This window comes from Elephantulus edwardii, unplaced genomic scaffold (assembly GCF_000299155.1).
Source record: "Elephantulus edwardii isolate Elephantulus edwardi_28Jun2011 unplaced genomic scaffold, EleEdw1.0 scaffold00331, whole genome shotgun sequence".
In the NCBI taxonomy this organism is placed as follows: Eukaryota; Metazoa; Chordata; class Mammalia; order Macroscelidea; family Macroscelididae; genus Elephantulus; species Elephantulus edwardii.
This window is the reverse complement of record NW_006400081.1, coordinates 247,692-272,744: the sequence shown is the minus strand read 5'-3', so window position 1 is coordinate 272,744 and position 25,053 is coordinate 247,692. Positions and strand designations below refer to the sequence as shown.

Genomic DNA, 25,053 nt, shown 5'->3' with positions numbered 1-25,053 from the left:
GTGAATCATTTAAACTCAACTGTAGTGAGAGAGGGTGGTGGTGGTTGTTGTTATGTGCCATCAAGTCACCTGGAAAGAGAGGGTAGCTAGGCCCAAACATCTTGAGAATGTTTGATCCAGTCAGTGTTGCCATTTTCTCCCTGGAAGCTATAAACAGATGCCAGGGTCCACCGTGGCTAAGTTTAGAAAGAGAGCAGATGTATTGTTAACCCATTGTCAGAAGAGTTGTGGTTTCTTTTGTGTGTGTGATTATGGACCTTCATATTATAGAATGTGTGCTTGTAATGTTTAATTTGATGAGTTGGGTGGAGTTTTATTCTTATAGGGATTTAAAATCAGTTATTTGGCCAAATGAAAACGTGTGTGTGTCTGGTGTGTCTTTGTACTTTTTTTTTAATTAAGCAGCACAACATAGAAACAGGTGGCCTTAGATCTTTAGTTTGGGGTCAATCAAATTTTAGCTTTATGTCACATATATAGTGCTAAGTGCATTGCATAAATGGCACTCCTTTTTAAATCATCCATGGGACCACACTCTGACTAGCTTCCCATGTTCCCATACTTACACCATGTCTTCAACTTCATTGGCCTGGATCGTTTTTAGAGTGTTATCTACAGAGCCTGAAATGTGTTGTCATAAATCCACCACTTATTAGTTGTGTGTTCTTTTCACATCATCTTTTGAACCTCTTCTGAGTTGTATATGACTATTATGACGGAGTCTCTGCAGTGTCACCTACTGACATAGTGTCACTAACTGATCTGCTGTTCATATGCTGGCTCCCATGGTAGAGTGGGATGGCCATAATCTTTAATGAGAGGTTTGTTCACATCTCCTAAGAGTCTTGCTTTTTACTTCTCCTCAAAATGTGGAAAGACAAATTGTACATAAGCAATATAATGTGAATATGAAATACATAGCCATTATTGTGTAAAAAACATATTTCATTTATGTAGAGTTTGGCGAGAAGTATAGGCCGATTACTTAAAACATTTACCAATTTGACTATATGCTAATTTCTGAAATGTGTCAGAAAATTCATATTTAATTTTGAAAAGGGAGTTGGGCCGGCAATTGTTGTCAGTCCTTGACTGGCGTGAGAATTTAATGCACTTGGCAGCCAACCAGTAGGTTGGAGAGTCAGATCCATTCAGAAGTATCTTAGAAAAGTGGCCTGGTGCTCTAATTCTGAACTCCAGCAGTTATAACTAATGATTCTACCCTTCTACACTTGGACTTGCCAGGAGTCACAATCGGCTCAACGGTAACTCATTTCCCCCCAGCTTTAATAGTAAGTAGAGGATTTGTGTCAACCACTACAACCTGTATCTAAAACTCAAATATCAAACTGTGCTTGGGCGACTTGAGTTCTCGTGGCAGTACTAAGAATGCATGAATGAAATCAGCATTTGGATAGAAAAAGAATATCTCATATTGGACCATAATCATAGCTTTTATGCTCGTGTGTTTCTGTGTGTGCTTTGACAGCTTTTTGGAGACAACAGCCTATTTCTTCATGAAGCCAAAGATTGGAGAGAAGGAAGTGTCCCCAAATGTTTTCTTCAGTATCTGGCATGAATTCAGCTCTGACTTCAAAGACTTTTGGAAGAAAGAGAACAAGCTCATTCTACAAGAGAGGTAAGTCTTTTCATGAGTACAATAGCATGCTAAAACTTGTCTTCTCTTAGCTGTGACATTGATGGTTCTGAAAGCCTTTATACTCTAAATGAAAACATAGCTGACCCTCATCTGGAGAAACAGCCTAAGAGGGCATTGAGTTTACACAGTTTGAGTCATAAAGGTTGATGTAGGCTGGAATGATAGAGAAAACAGCTGGAGTGTGCCTTGGCAGGACTACTACCTGCCGAAACAACTGTGAGGAAATCACAGAAAAGCAGTCTGTATCAGAAGGTTTGGATAATCATTCTGGGCTGATTAGCCTTCTATACTCAAGAGACCTATAGAAAATAATATGAAGATATAATGAAAATTTTTCTTTTTGCAAGCCATGTAATATTGTCAGAATTTTACCATTCATAACATTAACATTTTTTATCTCCATCTATCACCACAAAACACACGCGATTGATTTTGTGCAAAAGAATCTTTCAAGATTCTTATAGAATTACCTCACATCCCCAAATTCAATCCTTCCAGAAATGAAAAAAAAATATTACTATGTAAATATATGAACTAATATCGCCTTTCACTGTAATTACAAATTACCATCAAGGCTTATTGATAAGGAAAAAATCACCATCCTAGGGCAGCATCTTCAAATAACAGGATCTGGTGGGAGGATGACTGGGAAACATAATCTACATTACAACCAGACCTTCCTACTGAGCCAGTTAGCATCTTCTCTAATGTCCTTGCCCTAGCAGTTGACTCTTTTTTAGATTTTTAGAAAACCAATATCCTGTAGGACTCTACTCATCACTACCACCGAGTTTGATCATTTTCCTTTTTTTTTTAAGTGTTTATTCAACTTTTACTTGCTTAGATTTTTTTTTAATTTTTATTTTATTCATTTTAATGAACATTTGCAAAGATTTTGGATTTTCATTCATTTATTGTTGCACTTTTTTTCTTTACCCTCCTCCCCCCAGTTTGCTCCTCTCTTTGAAAAGCAAAACATAAACTTCTTCAGTTGTATACAATCCCCCCACGCCCCCCACCCCAAATGCACTCCGCTATGCAACCTCAATTCTGGATTCCTGTGATAATCATAATATGCTATCATATATTGCTTTTAAACTAGTCTCTCCCTCATCTGTTTCAATTCAATATACATAATCTATCCAGTTTTTCTCAGTCTTACCCCAACCCTGATGTCAGTCACTTTCTACAACAATGGCACCATGTGGTATTTGTCCTTTTGGGATCATTTTCTGACTACTGTTGTCACTTTTCTCTGGCCTACGTAGCAAATCATAATTGTAGGCTTAGTTTTCCTTTTGATTATTCCTTAAGTAAGGTGAACTCATTTGCTCCCATTGAACAATTAGACTGCACCAGGTATGTGCTAATTTTTATATATGGCCTCGATGACATGGCCCTGTCCTATCAGTGCATGTTGTTGTTGTTGTTGTTGTTTACCATCAAACAGCCAGAACTGATTGATAGCTGAACCTCCAGCATGTTTTCCGAGGCAGTAAATCACACAAGAAGGGATTGCCTCTTGCCTTTCTCCCACAGAGAAGCTGGTGGAGTTGAACTACTTACCTTTGATTTGGCAGCAAACTCCTTACCAGCACTCCCTGCTTCACTGCATAGTAAATGGGCGGGGGCACACTTTGAACAAAAGGAAACACTTTAAACTTCCTCTTCAGATTTAATGAGTGTGTTTTACCTCTAAATGTGAAGTTAGATTATTAAAGGAAAAAATTAAACTTCAGTCAAAACTCCATGCAGGGCATGATAAGAGAAGGAATTGCTTAAATATGCAGATTTGATTATTGGTCATTTCCTCGAAACTTGGCCTCCTATCAGGTGATCTTTAGCACTCAAGACTTGTTCAGTTTGGATAGTTGTGAATGGAGAAAACTTTTACGTGAGCACATCTCATGTCTTTTCCTGTTGTGGGGTCCTCCTGGGCTCCTCACTGCCTCTTCTCAGCTCCAATCAAACGTTGTCTCCCTCAAAAAGAAAATCCTGGGACCTTGAAAGTTTTCACCTTCAGGCACAATATGCAAAGATTAGTTTGTCACCCTGAAAATCATGTGTGCAGTATCTGGTGTCCAAGCCCTCACAGGAGCAGGAACGTTGAGAGTTAGGCGTGAGCAGGATCTGACTGAAGGATGGAGCGGGTTGTGGAAATAGCTGGTCCAATAGCACATGACGTGAGTGGACGGCAACATCGGACTATCTGTGTCCTATGGCTTTTTAGCCTAGGGAGGTGCTGGGTTGAGACTTCAGGGAGACACTCACTCTTTCCCTCTCCTTTATGCTAGACATGCTATGCTGGTAAGACACTTGTCTTAGAGAAAATGTTGAGACTAACACTTTCCGATACAAAGTTCCCTGGTCATTCTCGTTGTCCCCACCCAACATGTACTTCATGACTTTTTGTGTGATACTCTGTGCGTCTAACATGTCCAGAACTAGTTCTTCTTCACTCTGTAAATATTTTCTAGGATCAACCAGGACCTTTCTTTTTCTCTTCATCCTGTGCTTGCCATGTCCTGGAAGGGATGCTATGGGCTTTTTGACTCGCACTAAGTGACTTTGCATTCTTTTTGGCAATGCTGTGAATTGGCAGGTCACACATGCTCTGCTTGGCAGGCTTTTTTATTTCTGAATCATTTCCTTTTAATAAAGAACTAAAGAGGAATGTGCAACAGTTGAGAGAGGGCTGCTTTTGCTCTTGGACTTCCAAAATATATTAGGTCTCTGGCAACTGATAACCAGGCTGCTTTGAAAAACAAGTCTCTTGGTTGAATTGAGACTATAGCAACTCTGCCCCTTTCCTTAGTACAGTAGTGCAAAGTCAAAGCATAGGAGACAACAAAGGCTTAACACAGTGCAAGGCCTATCTGAGAGCAGAGCAATGAATGACTGCACTGAGTCACTCTTCCTTGATGTAATTTTTATATACTGATTTGTATAGTTTAGTAGAAGGATAGTCTAGAGATATTCTGAGGTCCCTCAGTTATCCGTAGAAAGGGAACTTGAAAATATTGTATTCTTAGGACAGCTGTAGTCAAATACCACCCACTGGGTGGTGTGAAACAATTCATTTGATCACAGTTCTGAAGCTTGAAGTCCAAAATCAAGTCCAAGCATAACAGTGCCGTGTTTCTCCTGAGTCTCTAGCCTGCCTTACACCTGCCAGTTTCTGGTAGCCCTAGCTCTTCCGTAGCTTAAGGCAGCATAAGGCTAAGTGTCAGCCTCTATCTTCACTTGGACTTCTTCCTTGGATTTTTGTGCCTTTCTCTTCTCTTTCTTTTTAGATTCAGGGCACACCATCCTCCAGAATGACTCATCTTAATTATGTCTGCAAAGACACTATTTCTAAATAGAATTCCATTCATAGGTGCCCAAAATTAAAACTTTGATATATCATTGGGGATGCATTTTACCCCAAAACAGATATTAAACTTTGATAAAACTAATATTAATCTAAGTAGAAATTGATAGGATTACAAATTCTTTTAATGGGTTTTGGTTTGGTTTTTTTAACGTCAAACTGATTGTTCTCCTCTGCCTACTCATATAGTGCTTATTATCTGTTTATTTATGAATTCATCCTTCAACTAGTAAGATGTGGATAAACGTTCAAAAGGGAAAAGGGATAGGGGAAGAAGGACAGAGAGTGGGGAGGGGAGGAAATCACTAGGATCATAGAGTTTGGTAAGTGGAGGGAAGAAGGAGTTAGGAAAGATCCAATCTTTGAAAAGATGAGTTAAAAGATCCAACTCCTGAAAAGATGAGTTAAAAGTTGGTGTAGATCAATGAGTATTGACAGTGTACATGAGTGATTGTTTAAAACACAATGTGAATGTAGGAACGCGTCCATGAATGGTAAAAATGGTATATGCATTTTGCATGCAAACCAATACAAAATAAAAATTAAGAGAGGGGGAAAAGAAAAAAATAGAATTCATCCTTCATGTCTATTTTCATTTTAGACTTTAGCTTCATGGATGAATTGTATTTTGAGCTTTAGTTTCCAGTGAGCCTTTGTTCTGTTATTTCTGGTGTAGTCTTAAATGCCATTAAGCCACAGTTTCTTTGCCCTCCTATTCTTTCAATAAATATTTGCAGATTTGAGTTGTTACATTCTTGTGTTTGACATGTACAAGGAAATAAGAGTAAGAACTTAATCTAGTAATTACCAAATTTTCTTATGTAATTTAACTTTACTCTTGGAGGTGATGAAAGCTCAACTTCAAATACCTTAAGCAATGAGACAAACTCTATGTGTAAATAATAAAACTATTGAAACCTTTAGCTAGAACTTCTCTGAGGAATAACTGAATGCTGAAATACCAGAAGTTGGTGGGAATTGGTGCTCTGTAAATATTCTCAGTGTTTCTTTCTCTTTCCTTTCTTCTTCCTTTTCTTGCTCCTTCATCCTCTTCTTCTAGAGATTAAGCAGGTTGTTCCTTCAGAATGGACACATGGCCATCAGTCACTGCCGTGGCTTATGGTCTTACAGCCCAAAAGGAGAGATTACTCCACTCCATTTAGGAAAAAAGCCAGAAAAAAACTCCAGATAAGCCTTGTCCATCTTTGGCTATGACTCAAGGTGACCCTGTGATCGAATCTTCCCTAGCCTGTGTCGTCCTCCTCATCCCTCATTATTACAGTCGCTGTGTCAATCCACCTCACTGAAGTCTTATTCTCTTTTGCTGAGGTCGCATTTCCAAGCATGATGTTCTATCCTCAAGTAACGGCCTCTCCTAACAATAAGCCCAGAATACGTGAGACAAAGTTTCACCATATTTGTCTCCAAGCAGAACTCTGGCTGCACTTTCTCCAGCACATTTTTGTTTGTCCTTTTGGCAATCCATGTAATGATATTCACTGCTCCTCTCCAGCACCAAAGGTCAAAGGAATCAATGTCTTTTCTGTCGTCCTTTGTCTTTGTCCAATTGTAAGATGCATAACAAGTAATTGAAAAGACTCTAGTTTCAATCAGATGCGCTTTGGTTTCTAAACTGGTGTCATTGCTCCTTGATATCTTGAAGAGATTTACAAGAAATTTACCCAATGCAATACATCTTTTGATTTGTTTCAGCTATAGTGGCAAGAAATGTAGCATACCATGCACAATACTGCAGTTCACAAAATAAATTCTATAGCTGGAGTGGAAGTTCCTGTGATTGACGGTTTCCTTCATAGAAATGTCATTGGCATGATGACAAAACAAATTCTCAGTCTACTCCCTGAATGTATTCAACTTTAAATGAGCCTCAGTAGTTAGCAGAGCTGAGTACTGGTCACCTATCCCAGAGGTAGTTGTAATGCTAAGCCCAAAGTGAAGCCTCTCTGGGAGTGTGAATCCACCAAACTCCAAAGTTTCTTCTTTCTCTTTAGAATCCCACTGGAGAGTCAGCCATAAGTCAATTCCAACTTGAAAGCAATGACTAACTTTTTCAAATGTTATGTTAATTTGCATACAAAGTTTGTATACATTGTGTTTCACACTATCCTTCATTCACATTGTGTTGCATATGATCATTCCGATTCATTATGTTTTATGAAATATGCCCACCATTACCCTGTCTTTCCAGATCCCCACCAGATCTTTCCCATTTCCTTTACACTCCTTCCCCCCTCCAGTTACCAAATTGTGTGACCTATGATTTCTCCACTCTGTCCACTCTCACCCCTCTGTTCCCACCATTTACCCCCTTGGACTTCCACACGTTTTTTACTAGTTATCCTGGTTTTTTTAAATTTTTTTTTTAAGCAAGAGCGGCATCCACTTCCTAAACAACATGCCGCTGGAAACTCTATGAACTTTGAAAAACAATAATTATCAAAAGGCTTCTGGTCTTTGGTTCATAGGGTTGCTATGAGTTGTGCTCAACTCGACAGCAATCAGCACCAACCAATAAAAATGGTCTTATGCATTATTTATCCTTGTGAGACTGAATTAGTTCACTCAGCATAATGCCATCCAGTCTCTGCCAAATTATGTAGTAATTTTCAAAATTACTGTTCTTGACTAGTGCATAGTATTCCATTGTGTGAATGTGCCACAATTTCTTGATCTGTTTGATTGTGGTTGGAAATATGGGATGTTTCCATGTTTTTGCTTCAAATCTGTCTTGACTGAAGTACAACCAGAAGGTTCCTAAAAGAAAGGATAGTGAGAGCCCATCTCACATGATTTGAGCAGATTATCAGGAGGGGCTAGTCTCTGAAGAAATGGATTGTGCTTGGTAAAGTAGAGAACTAGAGAGAAAAAGGAGAACAGTCGATGAGTGAATGTCACAGTGGCTACCACAACGGACTAAAGCGCAGCAGGGCTTGGGAGATGGCCCGTGACTGGGGTTGTTTCTTATATTCAGTGTAAGGTTTCTGTGAGTCCAAGTCTGCTCAATGGCACCTAACAACAGCAAACTGAATAAATCTCCTGCCTTTCGAATTAATGTGCTTTGGAAAACTTGAGAGCTTTTGCATTAGATTTGCTACTTACTAGTTCTATAGTCATTAATGTACTAAGTGCCATCATTTTACAGAACCTCATCTTCTTTTGTGCCGTCGATTCGCCTGTGACTCCTAGTGACCCTATATACAACAGTCCTAAACCCTGCTCTAGCCTGTGCCAGTCTTATTGTCCATGACACACCTACACTCTTTATCCAATTCACTGAATCAATGCACCTCATCGAGGGTCTTCCTCTCCTGTGCTGTTCCTCCAACATTCCAAGCATGGCATCCCTCTCCAAGAATGGGTCCTGCCTTACAACATGTCCAAAGTATGTCAGATGACGCTTTAGAATTCTTGTCTCCAAGGAGCAGCCTGATCTCACCCTTTCTAGGTCAAACCTTTCTCCCAGCACCACAGCTCAAAGGCATCAGTTTTTCTTCTATCATACCTAGTCATTGTCTAGCTTTCTGATGCATAGCAAGTAATTGCAAAGACCATGGCCTGTATCAGACACACCTTAGTCTCCAGGCTGACATCATTGTTTTTCAGTATTTTGGAGAAGTCTCTGACAGCAGACTTTCCCAAAGTAAGCAGTAGAGAAGCTCCATATCAGCTGTGAAAAGAGGCCCGGTGCTGATTGTGGAACAGGCCACTACTCATAGCAAGTTCAAACTGAAGCTAAAGAAAATTAAATCAAATCCACAGTATGCAAAATTTGACCTTGAGTCTATCCCACTTGAATTTCAAAATCATCTCAGGATCAGGTTTGAGGCTTTGAACACTAATAAGAAAAAAGCTGTGGGAGGATATCAAGAATATCATCCAGGAAGAATGCAAAAAGGTCATTACAAAGACAGAGGATGAAGAAAAGACCAAGATGGATGTCCGAACAGACTCTGAATATTGCACTTGAGTGCCGAGAAGCCGAAGCAGAGGGAAGAAATCAAGATTTCTAAATAGAAGATTCCAGAGAGCAACATGGAAAGACAAAGTAAAGTATTACAGTGACAAGTGCAAAGGACTGGAGTCAGAAAATCAAAAGGGCCTAATTCGCTCCGCATTTCTTAAGCTGACGGAACTGAAGAACAAATTCAAGCCTCGATGCTTTGGGCAGAATATTAAATGACCCAGGAAACTTTAAAAGAAGACAGAAAGGGTATACACAGTCATTATACCAAAAGGGATTGGCGGACACAGAAAGCCTCATCTGTCCAGAAATGGTGAGCATCCTCACATAGCCACAGATCAGATACTTTGAAGACACAATGAAGCTCTGGTGGCTTAGTGATGAGGAATTATGCTGCCAGCTGAAAGGAGGGTGATTCAAATCCACTAGCCACTAGGAGAGGAAAAAGTAGCACATACCCCAAACAGCTTCATACCTTGCTCTCTTTTAAGTGGAACTTGGTTTCAGGCAAAGTGCTAAGCCATAGCACTAAGTGAAGTTCTTTGTGATTATTCACTCACTCTATACTGAATTTGGCTAGGGAATATAGACATTCAAGTGTATAAGATAAAAGTCCTGCCTTCCTTGAGCTCACAGTAGAGCACTGATGTGGTATAAAGTACAGTGGGAAAGGAGAGCAGAAGTGAGTAACTCTGCCCACTGAGCTTTGACATGAAGCTTGGAGGATGTATGGGATTTTCAGGCAGCCCAGGGAGGAGAGAATATTCTAGACAACAAATTCTAGCTCTGGCTACTGGGCCTCCCAAACTTCTTAGTATGTAATATGACCTATCGTGATTTACTTTTTTGTAATCTGTGACATTTAATTTAATAAATTGTGATATATAATGGTTATGTATAAAGTGCTGTCTCATTTAATTTGCTTTGATAAATATAGTCTTTGATAAATCAGGAGACAGTCAAGTTAAGAAGCATCCTATTGAAATCTGTCGTTAAGAGAAAAAGATTTTCATTTGGGACTTTGAAGATCATACATTAAGTTGTACTGCATTTCATGCCGTGTTAACATTCTCGTGTCTGTATGCAGTGATTCTGTGTTCAGGTTTTCTTTGCTGTTCTCTAGTGACCATAGTGTCAACCCCTTCTTTTGGTGACCTCTCGTGTATCAGAGAACTCTGTGCCACAGGATTTCCTCTAGCTGAGGTTTCAGACATAAATGATCAAGACTTTCTTCTGAAACACCTCTGGGTGGATCCAGAGCTCTAACTTTTAGGTTACCAAGTATGTTAACACAGAGACTCCACATTCATCTTTAATTATAAGTATAATGGTGTAATGTTAGTGCTCTAAACTTAGGAGAGAACCAGGCCATTTGGGGGTGGGGGAGTGAGTTAAGTGTCCACTTTAAAAAAATTAAAATTCAAGAATAGGTAAACAAAAACCCAGCCTTTCTGTAAGCTTTCATTAAAATTACAATAAAAATAAAATTAAAAAATAGAATAGAGACCAAGAAAGATGTTTAGTATTATGTACTGAGACTTCCAATGTGGGCGGGCATCTACTGATCTACCTACCCCTTTCTTTTAGATATCAATTTGTAGACAGTTTTGCTGGAAAAGCTATCCATGAAGAAATCTTTGTCAGGAAAAATTATAAACTAGATATACAGAATAGTAGTTAATGGAATCTGAGCACTTGGAGAAAACTGTGCTCTGAAGATACAAAAAGAAAAAATAACCACAAAAAGCCAAATGAAAGTCATTGTAAGTGCTCATAATTATGAAAAGAGTAAACCACAAGTGCTCTGTGTTCCTGGAACGATTACAGAGACTAATCTACCAGCAAGGACTTGAAGGACACAGGGACGTTGACTACACCCGTATTTAGCATCCTATTTGGCCTGTGCAAAAATCTATCTGATCTTAAAATCTAACATTGCATTATCATAAGTAAAGGTTACAGGGAGACTCATCAACAAAATAGTTCATGCAAATGCCAACTTGCTTATCCAAAGTGAAAAAGACTTGAGCAGTACTGAAGAAAATCAAACTACATCCTTCAATATGAATTATACTCTTATCAAAAAAGTGAGAAGTCTCAAAACTGGACCAAAAGACAACATCATGATAGATGGGAAACAGATTGGAGTTACCAAGGATTTCATTTTTATTTGGGTCCACAGTTAACCCCATTAACCCCATAGAAGCAGCAGTCAAGAAATTAAAAGGCATACTGACTTGTGTGAATCTGCTGTTTAGAAGCTTTAAAAATGTCAGAGGAGGGGTTAATGTAAAGATTAAGTTATGCCTGACTGTATTTGTGAGTAAGAAAGACAGAAGAATTGATCCCTTTGGATTGTGCTGTTGGCAAAGATTACTGCTTATTTCCTTGGACTGCCAAAAGAACACAGATTAGTGTTGGACAAAGTGTAACTATGGTGTTTCTTAGAGTCACGGGTTGTATAAGTCTACTTCAAATACTTGGCCATGTTGTCAGGAGGTTCCAGTCCTTGGGAAAGAGATCATATTTGGAAAAGTAGAGTCAGCCTGTGAGAAGCAGACCCTCAGGTAGCATTAGCATGGCAGATGTTGTGCAGATGATGCAGGATAAGGTAGGATCAAAGGGTTAATGGAAGTTAGAGTCAGAGAGAAAGTGGAAAAAGTTTGGTTGTATTGTCAGCATTGTAATTAGTTATAAAACCCAATGTGTGTGAATGGTGGAGTAAAGAACCAATTTCTTTTTTGTAAATGTTCACTAATAAAAAAAAAATATATTGAGAAGGAGCAAAAGGGTAATGAGGAATTCTTTAGTTCTGTGCCAACTAAAGAAGAAGATGGTCAGAGGATTAGAGTCTAGCTGACCATTTCAGAGTTGTTAGCTGGTTTGAGAGTGCTCTTAGAAAGCAAGGTGAACTTGAAAGAGGATCATTGATCTACCATCTGGGAAATTGTTGCTTACCTTTTTGACAGTGGTTTTTAGTACAACCCGTAGTGACCCTATGGACAACAGATCCAAAGCCTGTCCTATCCTGTGCTGCCCTCATCATCCTGAAACACGTGAGCATATTGCTGTAGTCTGTCAATCCATCTCCTGGGGGTCTTCCTCTCTTTCGATGACCCTCCATCTTTCCAAGCATAATGTGCCTTTCCAAGAAAAGCCTCTCTAAGAAATGCACATCTCCCAAGCTATAAAGAATTGATATATTTTGTCTTAATATACTTGGTTCAATACATGCTTTTAAAAAAAAATATACCTATATCCCCCTCCCCCATCATCAAGCTCTCTTTAAATTTCAGTGTTGTTCAATATGACACTTGAGAAGAACTAGAGAGGGCTTAGAAGCTAGTCAGGATGCATGAGGCCAAATATGCTGCATGTACAATATTTTTTAAATTTGACACTTAAAACCAGGAAATGTAGTCACAAAAATGTAAAAATATATATGTAAAACTTAATGTTCTTTTACTCTGTCAAGCTGTTTGCTATAGTTTTCAAGGACATAATGTTACTCTATCTCTGAAAAGTGATGTAATCGGGTAACAATGTATTAGTTCAAATAAAGGCATTTATATAATGATAAATAAAGCAAAAAAAATAAATAAAAAAGGAAAAGCATCTCTTAGCAGCCTGTCCAAAGTGTCAGAGATGAAGCTTCACCATCCTTGCCTCCAAGGAGCACTCCGGCTGCACTGTCTCCAAGACATACCTGTTTGTTCTTTTGTCAGTCAATGGGACACTCAGTACTCTTCTCCAACACTATTGTCAGTTCTTCTGCCATCCTTGTTGTTTTGACAGGAGGAGAATATAAAAAAGTGATTGAAAAGTGAGAAAGTGAAAGCAACAAGTGGTGATTAATATTAAAGACAGGACTTTTTAGTAATTGTTTTTATAGATGATTATTTTGCTTTGAAATGAGGCAACAATCAATGTTAATCTATCCTTACTTGTCCTTTTTTGTAGCTATTCCACAACTAATAGGAAAGAATCATCATTTCTGAATTATAATAAGCTACATCATGAAAAATAGTCACCAAGAGATTTACATTTAAGGAATTAGTTTGATTGGCGGAATATATTTTTATTTTCATTAATAAAGACTTTTCTCATCCATTTTCACACACATTCTCACTATTTTCTTTGACAAGTTGATTCTGATTCCTGGTGACTTCATTAACATCAAGTGGAAATGTGTTTTCAGTGGCTGTTGAGGTTTTTAAGTAGATGGCCAGGCCTTTATTCTGAAGTGCTTCCAACTTTTTGGTTGGCAGCCAGTCTTTAAAATTTTGTGCCTTGCTGATTCTCCTTAATCCACATATACTTCACAGATATAGTTTCCGGGAGATGATATATACACATAATTACTTTCATTGACTCTATGTTCATGGAAGAACATCAGTCTACTTTTTAGAATATGAACAATCTTCAAACTCCATTTCACATTGCTGGTAGAACTGGCACACTCCTGTGGTGGTGTGAGGAGAGAAGTCATTTGTGCATCTGAGATGGAAGCCAAGCTTCAGCACGACACTGCACTCAGTGTGCTTCAGCCTCACACACTGGTCCTCTCTGTGACACATTCATGTCTCTGCTTCTGAGCTGATACATGAATATTGTGTGTGCTATCAAATCATAGCTGATGACTCACTGGTAGTTTCAAACGACATATCTTTGAGATTATATCATAGCTGCTTAACCACTAGACCACGAGGTACTCGAATTGTTATTGTTGTTGTTGTTGTTGTTGTTGTTGTTGTTACATGCCATTGAATTGCCTACAACTCTGAACCCTGCCCTATCCTGATCCAATCTCACTGACTCTGACATGCCTATCCCTATTAGTGTGTCAATCCATCACCTCTGGGGGTCTCCCTCTCCTACACTGTCCCTTCGCCCTTCCAAGCATGATGTCCTTCTCTAAGGACTGGTCCCTCCTGGCCATGTGCCCAAAGTATGTGAGAAGGAGCTTCAGAATCCTTGCCTCTAAGGAGAAATTTGGTTTCACCCTCTCTAGGATAACCTGTTTGTTCTGATGGTGGTCCATGGTATGTTCAATACTCTTCTCTAGTACCACCACTTAAAGGCATTCATTCATTTTTCTGGCATCCTTAGTCATTGTCCAATTCTCTGATGCATAGCAAGTAATTTGCGGAGACCATGGCCTAAATTAGACACACCTTAGTCTCCAGGCTGACATTGTTGCTCTTTAGCACTTTGGGGAGGTCCCTGACCGCAGATTTCCTTAATGCAAAAGAGCAACTTTAAAATGATTTTACGCTTTTTTTCTGGGATAGATGTTCCTTTATAATAACTCTTCATTTGCATCCAGAATTAATCAAAGGATGAACATAGTTGCCCCTGAAAACCTGAGAGATTCTCGGTGATGAAATTTAGGAAATTCATTACAAACTCATAATTCTTTTCCTAAGGATATCCAAATTCTCTCTCCCAGATAATGGTAAATGGCATTTTGGTTGATTTTTATCTTCATCTCATTTCAGTGGTTTCATGGTTTTATGTATATGTGTGTGTGTTTTAAATCAGTAAAGTTATAAAGAAGAGAATACAACCTAAATTAATGGCTTAAAAAAAACCCCACTTTTGATACCCATTTCTCTCGCTACTTGAGACTCAAAACTGTAAAGTTAATATTTATAAATAATGTTCGTTTTGTCTCCCTTCTTTGCTCTTTGTCTGTGTGTATATGTGTTACCCACTGTAGGTATCTCTTTTAAGTTAAAGATTTTTCAATTTGAAGGCAGATGGATGTTGCCGAGAAGTGGTTTGTAAAGTGGTCCTGATGATAATGATATCCATTCTCAGCTGTCTTTCCCAATCCCCATCTTCACTGCATCAGGACCTCAGATTGGAGCACTGCCCTGCACTGCATTTAAGTGTCTCATAGTTCTGTGAACGCCAGTCACACCTCAGATTGTCCCAGCCAACTGAGTTGGAGCTAACAGGAAGTGAATACATCTGCCACAGATACTTATTTAGACAAAATTGCTAATATCTCATTGGCCCAAAGTGGCTTTCTTTCTTATCCAGTCAATCTGTTGCCTTGGTAAGATTGTGGCCAGCCTGTATTTTGGTCTAGAAAGTAGGGAAAAATGATTTTGTATGCAAGCTGTAGGAATGTCTGGTTTCTTTTCTCTGTATCAGAGCCAGAGTGTGTATCCCTTATTCATCTCACAAACTACTTCTAAAAATAATCATCCTGACCTTTATAGTCACTCTAGGGAGGAAGACCACAGGAGATACACATTTTTATTAGGAGAGAAATGAAAATGCATTTTCTTTGTTAAGAAGCATTCAGGTGCAACTGAGCCTATTTAATGCAAAGAGCACAATTTGAGACATTTTCATTGGCTTTGAAAATTACTAGAATGAAAATGACAATTGAAAACTAGTTTTAAAATCTGTGATAAAGTGTTGTGTTGTGGTTTTTGGCTTGTGGGGTTAGGTTTGTTTTTGTAGTCTCTACTTGCATGTGTTTTGTTTTATATTGTGAAAGTTTCAAATATTCTGATTCTCCTGGAGGTCAGCTTTCTGTGCTTTACCATTTCATTTCTAAGCTTGTTATTTAATAACTTAGTGAAATTGTTACAACTTGGGCTGTTCACATGTATGTTGTTGTGTGTACCATGAGCTGGAACTGACTCATAACTGACCCTCCAGTGAGCCCAGAGGCTGTAAATTGCACAGAAGGAGAATACCCGTCTTTCTCCTGTGAAGTAGCTTATGGGTTCAAACTGTGAACTTTTACCTTGGCAATATTCCTTACTACTGACCCATCAGAGCCCTGAATCATAGCACATTACAATAATGATGTGTGCAATGAGAAACATCAGAGCACAAGTAAAATTTAAGAATATTTTATGTGTTTAAGGGAGCTCTGGGGGCTTAGAGGATAGAATTGCCCTGCCAACTCAGAGGCAGGCAGTGCAAATCCATGGGTTGCACTGTGGGAAAAAGACGGGCATTATCCTCCCACGGGATATACTGCCTGTGAAATCTGCTGGAGGGCCAGCTGTGAGTTGATTCTGACATGACAGCACACAAAAACAACATATGTTTACGAACTAGTTCTTTATAGCTATTCCTTGACTAGGACAAGCCTCCTTTATCTGGGAATCTCACATTCATGGAATTCTGGCGATTTTCTGACTATGGCAGATGGACACTTTGGAAAAAACATTGTCTTGCCAGACTAGTCCTCTACTCTTTTTTTCCAGCCTGATTCCATACATATTTTAATTCTTTTCCTTAATTAATTTATTTAAGAAAGCATTACATTTTTCAATTACTCTTAGTCCTTCATTAAAGGAATTAGTGAAATTAATTCCATTGACATTTACTTGGCATAATTTCCTTTGTTTCTGAAGCTCCATAGACAATAAAAGCTATTGTAGCTCTTTTAGCATAAATTAAGGTTCATAACCATTATGTGGGATTCTTCACTTGAATTAAAAAAAGATATTGCTACATTTCCTGTTCTCTGATCTCTGAAATCTATATTTTCCCCCTCCAGAATCACTTAGAAAATGATTAATGATTTGTTTCTTTATCACTGAATTTGTTTCTGTTCCTGTTTTCCTCCTCTTATCTACATTGCTGATTGGCAGTTAGTTTTTAAAATGAGCTAATTGGGACTGCAGGGGTGATTGATACCTTGACAGATTGTGTGGGTCCTTGTGTATTGTTTCTCAAAGAGTTCTGCATAGGCTGCCTGTGTCCTTGATTTATGAATGCATCCCAGAGAGACTAAGCTGAACAGAGAAGAGTGCTGAGAATTCAAGAGGCACCTGTACATGAGACTAGATGCTGTTTTGTGAAGCTGACAGGGTAAGACAAATTAGCACAACAGGTCTAGCAAGGTGCTTTCAAAAATTAGCCAATAGCAACCATAGATATCGCAACAAAATGTTGCCAGTATGGTGTTGAAAGGCATTCCATCGGTACAGTGGCTCTGCCCACGGACACAAGCATAATGTCAGCCACGATGCTGGCACAGGATGGGGCAACATTCTGGAACACTACATTTTTGCCAAGTTCATCACATTTTTGTCAAATTCATAAGCTCCTAAATTTGAAGAGCTGTGTTTCACTTTCTCATGATATTCACTTATATGTCTCCAGAGGTATTTAGGATTGAATGAAGCAGTTGTTCATAGTTGTCTTTAACACACTCTGGGAGTCGTTGAGTGGTGAAAACAGTTGGGCATTCAGCTGTTAATGGGACAATTGGGAACTCAGACACCCCATCCAGACACATGGCAGAAGAATGGGCCAGTAATGTGCTTCTGAAAGTTGTAGCTTTGAAAACCCCAGGAACTCTGCTGCAGCGGGGTCACCATCAATCCTAATGGTCTTGATGACAACTGTCTTGGTTATTCTAAAACAAAGTATGATTGGCGGCTCTTGACTCTCATTCATCCTTTTCCTGGTATAATTTTGTGTGTGATGCCCTTCTTATTTCACGCTCAATCTCATTCCCTCTCCTTCCAAAATGTGAAAAATTCATGAACCAACTTTCAATCTGCTCCAAAAACTTTGCCATAGTTTAACTACCCCCACCCCAGCCAAGGAACTATTTCTGCCATTGTAGTAACTAGTATCATCCTAAGTAATTGTCCTTAATGTCGCTCTATCATTTCTGTGCTTACACATGTATTACTCCTATGGGACAGCCTTTATAAAACAAGCCCAGTGCAGTGCCTGACCTAGAGTTACTGCTCCATAACTGATTTGCAAATAAGTAGATAAAAGATATCATGAGGTCTAATTGATGCACATCCAACTAGCTTTCATCATGTCTTCCCTTTGGTATGACTGGACCTGTTTTTTTGTGTAAAATTAAACATATTTGAACTAGACTTACATTTCTAGAATTTTTAAAAAATATGTTCTTAAAACAAAATAAAGATGATAGTGGGAAAATGATGACACTTTGGTGATCTAAACCCTTGTTTTTGATGTTCAGTTATGTCATAAAGGATTTTAAAGATGTCAAAGAAAATTGAAGAGAAGATCTACTGGATTTGGGCTGAAACATGAAATAAAGTTTCTTTAATTCTCTGTCTAAATGCATCGCCTCAAATTTACTGGTAGCTGTTTCACACAGGAAAATGCAATCATTAGCCTGTTACAAAGAACATGCTTTTGTCTTCAGAGTGTTTAGAGTAGGGATTAAAGATAGTTTATGGCTTGAGTCAGGTTTCATAAATGTAGCAACAATGAAAGCCAAAAAGCAAACTAAGCCTGTTGCTGTTTAGTCCGTTCCGGCTCATGGTGACCCTCTGGGGCAGAGCAAACTTGCCGACACACAGGGATCCGCACTGGCTGCTTCCTGCGGTCAGACAGCCTTCGTGCACCTGCTGAGCTCCAGCTGTCGTCCTTTTGATTGGCAGCAGAACACTTAACAGCTGCGCTACTGGAGCTTCTCATTATCTTATGCCACCAAATCAGAACTCACAGCTGACCTCCCAGCAGGTTGTTGCTGTTGCTGCTGTTATGTGCCGTAGAGTTGCTTGTGACTCATAGTGGCCCCTATGTACAACAGCCCTGAAACCTGCTCCATCCTGTGCCAACTTTACTGTATTCAACACACCTACCCTCATCACCCCAGTCACTGTATCAGTCCATCTCATTGATGGTCTCTCTTTCTCCATCCCTCCACCCTTTTAAGCATGATGTCCCCCTCCAACAGCCAGTTCCTCCTTGCAACATGCCCAAATTATGTCAGACAAAGCTTCACAATCCTTGACTCCAAGGAGCAGCCTGGCTTCACCTTCTCCAAGATGAACCTGTTTGATCTCCTAGCAGTCCATGGTATATTCAATACTCTTCTCCAGCACCACAGCTCAAAGGCATCAATTCTCTTTCTATCATTCCTAGTCACTGTCCAACTCTCTGACACATAACAAGCAATTGCAAAGACTATGGCCTTGATCAGGTGCACCTTAGTCTCCAGACTGATGCTCTTGCTCTTCAGTACTCTGGAGAGGTCCCTGACAGCCAACTTTTCCCAGTGCAATTTGTCTCTTGATTTCCTGGCTGCTGGTACCAAGAGTGTTGATTGTGGAGCAAAGCAAGCTAAAGCTGTCAGCAATCTCAATCTCTTCACCAACAGATTTTTAGAGATTGGAAATCATCCAGGAGCTGACTGCTCCCCTTTCTCCCACAGAGCATCAAGTGGATTCAAACTGTATACTTTTGGGTTAACAGTGCAACTTCTTACCCACTAGGCCACCAGAGCACCTTAGCAACATGAAGTTCTTTTTAAATTGTTATTCTGTGTTTGTTGTGTGCCATCTAATTGGAACCAACCCATAACTGACCCTGCAGTAGATTTTTTAAAAAAATTTTTTATACTAATTTGCTTACAAAATTAAAATACATTGTTTTTCAAACCAGATTTTCCAATTTCCCTCACCCCCTGCAGTAGATTTTCAGAGATGTTAATAGCATGGGAGGAGACTGCCTATCTTTCTCTAAAGGAGTGGCTGGTGGATTCAAACTGCATGCCTTTGGGATTGCAAAACAGCTTTTTACCACGAAGCCATAAGAACTCTCTATTTTTAAAACCACTCGAGTAGGAAGGAATTCTTTTTCATTTGTCATGCTTTAATTTCAAACTATATCATCAGTCCTGTAGATGCTGTTCAAGGTAGTTTCATTTAATTGTTATGACGGAATTGTACTTTATGTCCTTAGACCTTTTGCCACTGGGTTCAAGAAATGCATTTATATTAAATTCCTTCAGAAAATTAGGTGTTAACGTTAAAAAAAAGGTCTTTCTTTAAAATTTCAAACCACAGCTTTTTCATGTCCCCAGAAAAATTAATTTTTAATTTCCAAAGAAAACCACCATAGCAGAAAAATAAATCAACCTGGTAGGTTTTCTTTTTTATAATACCTCTTTTTATTAGTAGTATCCAAATTTCCATATTTTTTAATGTTTGTTTAGTTGAAACAATTACAGTTCTGGATTATTTTTAAAATAAAAGTCACTTTATAGAAAGACTAATATATTTCCATGTCAGTGAGCCTTCTTTGTAGTTAGAGCTCCGGTCATGTAGTCAGAGAGTTATGCTGCTGTCTTCTTCTCTGGTGGCTGTGCCTCTCCAGTCGTTCAAATCCACCACCACTCCTTCAGAACAAAATGGGCATTCTTCTCCCAGCCTAGCAGAGTGTCAGCTAGAAGTCGATTCAGAATTGACAGCAGTGAGTTTTCATGCTGGTTTGTTTTTAACCTCATAGTAACCCTTTTTTTAAATTTTTTACATTCTTTTTAATTGATTTGCTTACAAAGTTTATATACATTGTGTTTCACACTATTCTTCATTCACTTTGTGTTTCTTACAATCATTCTTATGCATTATTTTGTATAAAATTTATCACCATTGGACCTCATTACCATGTCTTTTTGCCCAGATCCTTCCCATTTGCTTCCCCCTCTCCCTCTACCCACCACACTGTGCAGCCCTGTGGTTTCACCCCTACATATCCTCACCCCTCTATTCCCCAACCCGAGTTTTCTTACATGTTTTACTAGTTATTCTTCTATTTTTATAATAATAGTCTTATGCCGTATTTGTCATTATGAGACTGTGTTTATTCATTCAGCATAATGCTTTCCAGTCCTTCCCAAGTTACTTAGTATTTTTCAAATCATTGCTCCTGCGTGCTGCATAGTATTCATTTTGTGAATGTACCACAATTTCTCAATCCACTTGATTGTGGTTGGACATTTAAGCTGTTTCTATGTTCTTGCGATGGTAAATATGCTGCTATGAACATTGGTGTACAAATCTCCGTTTGTGTCTTAGTTCTAATTTCCTTGGGGTGTATATATTCCCAGTAGTAGAATAGCTGGATCGTATAGAGTTTCTATATTCAGCTTTTTGTTTGTTTTGTTTTTTTGTTTGTTTGTTTGGGTTTTTTATTCAGCTTTTTTAAGAAACGCCAGACTGTCTTCCAGAGTGGTTGCACCATTTTACAATCCCACCAACAGTGTATGAGAGTTCCCACCTCTCCAATATTTATTGCTTGTTGCCCTACTAAACTTTGATGTTCTTGACCAATTTAATTTTCCTGAGACTAAATATCTTGCTTTCAGAAACCCTATGAACCTGGAGAGAGGACACCCAAGCTTTGAGAACTCTCCTTCATAGGGTTGCTATGAGTCGCCTGCGACTTGATGGCACTTAACAACAAACATCAAGTTAGTCTAGCAATTTCCTTTATACACAAGAGGGAAACAGACTATCTTGTCAAATTGCTGCATTCTCAAATGGTAACAGTAAAACCAAAGTACTTATTGAGGTGTGAATCTGATAAACTTGAACATTTTTTTTACTTTTTAGTTTGATTTTAAATAAAAATGAAATGTCTTCTTATCTAATGTTCATTGGAAATATTTAACTATATTTGGCTGTTGTCAGTAATGTAATTTTAAACTAAGTTTTTTATGAAGAATATTTTAATCCACTTGTTTTCCATATACCAGTTTAGAGAAAAAGGTATCTACATTTCTAGGACTTTTCTCAAGTTGTATATTTTAAGCTTAAAAAGCACAAATGTTCCATTTTATCCTGGAAAAGTCACTGCTTTTGAGTTGGTGTATCACAATATGGCACATTATTTAAAAGAAGGTTTTTCCTAGGAATCAATTTCAGTGTATTGTGGTCTGTGTGAATTCCTTGTATAACAGAGGTCCTGAGTAACATTTCAACATCAGATCCCATTTTCATTAGCTCTTCTATTTTCTTGGGAGATGTCTCACTTTTATTATTTTTGAATTCTTCATTTATCTTTAGTCTGGCTGCTTCTAGTGCTCTCCCATCATTTTTAAAAACTTGTTGTCTGGTCCTGTGCAATGTTTTAAAGAGTTGTAAAACCTTGGCCGCCTGACCCATGGTTCTCCACGCCGCAGCAGCCACTTCTCAAACCATCGAGTCCTGAAGTTCTATTTTAAACACATATTCTAGGGAAGATAATATTCAATTTACCAAGAGCCCTAGCGGTGTAGTAGTCATTCAGCTACTAACCAAATGGTCATGGTTCAAGCCCACCAGCTGCCCCAAAGTCTCTTATACAGATCACAGGTGAATTAGGTTCACATACAGTTCTGCTCTGTCCTAGTAGGTCACTATGAGTTGGAATCTGTTTGGTAGTAGTGCGTGTCATTGTTAGGATGAAAACAGCCAGCTCCAAAATACACAGAAAGACCTTTCACAGAGGAAAACATTCATATGGCCAACAGACATACGAAGAAATGCTCAAAATCACTGTCAGTGAGAGAGATGCAAATCAAAATCACAATGAGATACCATCTCACTCCAGTAGCAGAGGCAAAGTTTAACAGGACAGCAAGTAATAAATGTTGGAGAAGATGTGGCAAGATAGGAACTCTTGTACATTGTGGAATTGTAAAATGGTACAACCACTCTGGAAGGGAGTTTGATGTTTCCTCAAAAAGCTGAACATAGACATTCCATATGACCCAGCTATTTCATTGCTTGGAATATACCACAAGAAAATTAGGACTGAAACACAGAGATTTGTACATCAGTGTTCCTAGCAGTGTTATTCACCATCATAAGAACATGGAAACAATGGTAATGTCCAACCACAATCTAATGGATTGTAAAAGTGTGGTACATTCACACAATGGAATACTACACAGCACTCAAGAGCAGTGATTTTGAAAATTACTACATAACTTGGTAAGGACTGGAGAGCATTATGCTGAGTGACCTAATGCAATCCTGTAAGGACAAATGCTATATTAGACCATTATTATAGAAATAGAAAGATAACTAGTAAAACGTGTATGAGGATCCAAGGTGGGAGGTGAGAAACAAAGGCGTGAGGATGAGCGGGGGCGGGGGTCACACAATTTGGTGAGTGGAGGGAAGAGTGGGCAAAGGAAATGGGAAGGATCCAATGGGGATCTGGAAAGACATGGCAATGGTGGGCATAGTTCAATGTTGGTTACATTTTTTAAATATAATGAATCCAAATGATAGTATGAAACACAATGTGAATGAAGGATAGTGTGAAACACAGGGTATACAAACTTTGTAAGCAAATCAACATAAAATAAAAATTTAAAAAAAAACAACAGCCAGCTCTAACATTCTATGACATTAAATCAATTGTCAGATAATATTCCTGTGGATTTAGTTATTTTCTTCTTCCATTATTCTATACAGTGAGCCCCACTCATGTGCTGCAAACCAGATCACAGTGATGTGTCTGGAAGTTTGTGTTTCAAACACCTGTATTTTCTCTTCCTTCAGAGTAAAAGAAGCTGAGGAGGTATGCAGACAGAAAAAGGGGAAATCGCTCTATAAGATAAAGCCACGGCATGATTCGGGAATTGTAAGTACTTTTCTTAATTTGTGAATTTTACTCTTGTTTATAAACATTGCTTTCAGATTATGCAAGTTTATAAAATACCATTTTGATTTTTTGCCTATCATATCTGTAGCAATGAGCTCGAACACATCAGAGATAGCAAGGATGTCACGGGATAGGGCAAGATTCAGATCTGTTGCTCATAGGGTCCCTATGAGCCATTAAGTCATAGGCAACTTAATGATGCCCAACAACTGTTGTTATGTGTGAATCAACAATGAGCTTCTGTCTCCTTCAGCCTTAAATCAGACCCAGAAGGCTAAGAAAACCTCAGTATTCAAGTTCCAAAATAAAATGACAATCAATCTAAGGAAATGCATGTATGTGACATGTGTATGTTTCTGTGTACGGCCTTTTTCTCTTCCTGCATAAGCACATGGATCAGCGGTCAGGGCAACGTTGGAACCAAGAAAGGGCATTATAATTGGGCTAGCTCTGTTGGGATCTAAAACTTGATGAGAAATGGTATGCATAATATTGCCAGAATATCTCCTGGTGAGTGGAGTTGGTCTGTAGCCATCAATGGCTGCAGATTAGTAGTTTATAGCTCTCAGCCTGAGTCTATGTTTTTCTTCCTGCCCACCTCTTCCTTTATAAGAACTGAATTGTGCATCTTGAGGGGTAAGATTTTGGCTGAAAAAAACTACATTTTTCCCAGTGTAGATCTTTTGCTTAAGTTTTTTCATGGATTATCACATGGTGCCACGGTGGAAGCAAATGATGCTAACAACAAAAGGCGAGATTAGGCCATTTCATTGGGAGGATTTTGAATTTGAATAGTGTAAATGATAAAGCTAAAAGAAAATAAAGCCCAAATCTACTGCTCTGGAGTTGACTAGTACTCTTGGTAACCTCTATTGTAAGGGGCTGTACATTTTCCCAGGAGGAGACTGCCCTTGTTTCTCCCCTGGAACAGCCCAACATAGTATGTACTGTGTCACCATTAGAATGTGATTAAATTCTCCTGGTTAGAAAAAGAGGGATCTGGTGGCCAAGGGGTAAGAAGCTGCACTGCAAACCTGAAGGCACTCAGTTTTAATTCCCTAGTTGCTTCACAGATTATAAATAGTCTGTGTAATTTACTGCTTCTGAAAACCTGCTGGCGAGTCATCCATGGGCTGATTCCAACTCAACAGTACCCAACAACAGTGGCTTAGTGGTAAGGAGCTGCACTGCCAAACCAGAGGCGGGCAGATCAAATCTGTCAACTGCTCCAGAGAAGAACGATGAGCAGTCTCCCCCTGGACTATTTACTGCCTGGAAAAACCTGCTGCAGGGTCAGCTCTAAGTTAGTTCCAACTCAACGAGACACAACAAACAGCAAAAACTTAGAAATAGTTAAGAATTACATGTTTGTTTAAGTGCTATTTCCCCTTCAATTTTCCTATATCAAAGTAAATACTGTTTAATGGCAAATCTTATAATGTGATTTTATTTTATATGATTTTAAAAAAAACAATAACTGAACTAATGTATTATGTATTGATGTTACACTATAACCTTGGCCATTTGGTTTTATCCTGTTGAAAGTTGTTAGCAATATTTCTAACTTTGAAAGGACTTGTCAAATTTATTTGTACTTCGGCAATTTCTTTTTTATTTATTAAAATTTATGAATTT

The 25,053-nt window shown here is 38.7% G+C and overlaps 2 protein-coding genes across 2 annotated transcripts in view; one reads left to right on the top strand and one right to left on the bottom strand.

The window, feature by feature from the left end:
* The window catches only part of FMN2 (formin 2), a 417,308-nt gene that overhangs the window by 388,117 nt on the left and 4,138 nt on the right, over positions 1-25,053 (top strand). Inside the window, exons 17-18 of the mRNA XM_006901560.1 lie at positions 1,490-1,639; positions 23,316-23,397. Of these exons, the coding sequence (XP_006901622.1) occupies positions 1,490-1,639; positions 23,316-23,397 (232 nt within the window). The remainder of the gene's footprint in view (positions 1-1,489; positions 1,640-23,315; positions 23,398-25,053) is intronic.
* Positions 21,615-21,929, bottom strand: LOC102864039 (complex III assembly factor LYRM7-like). Its single transcript, XM_006901556.1, has one exon. It carries the CDS (start codon positions 21,927-21,929, stop codon positions 21,615-21,617), a length of 315 nt encoding a protein of 104 aa, XP_006901618.1.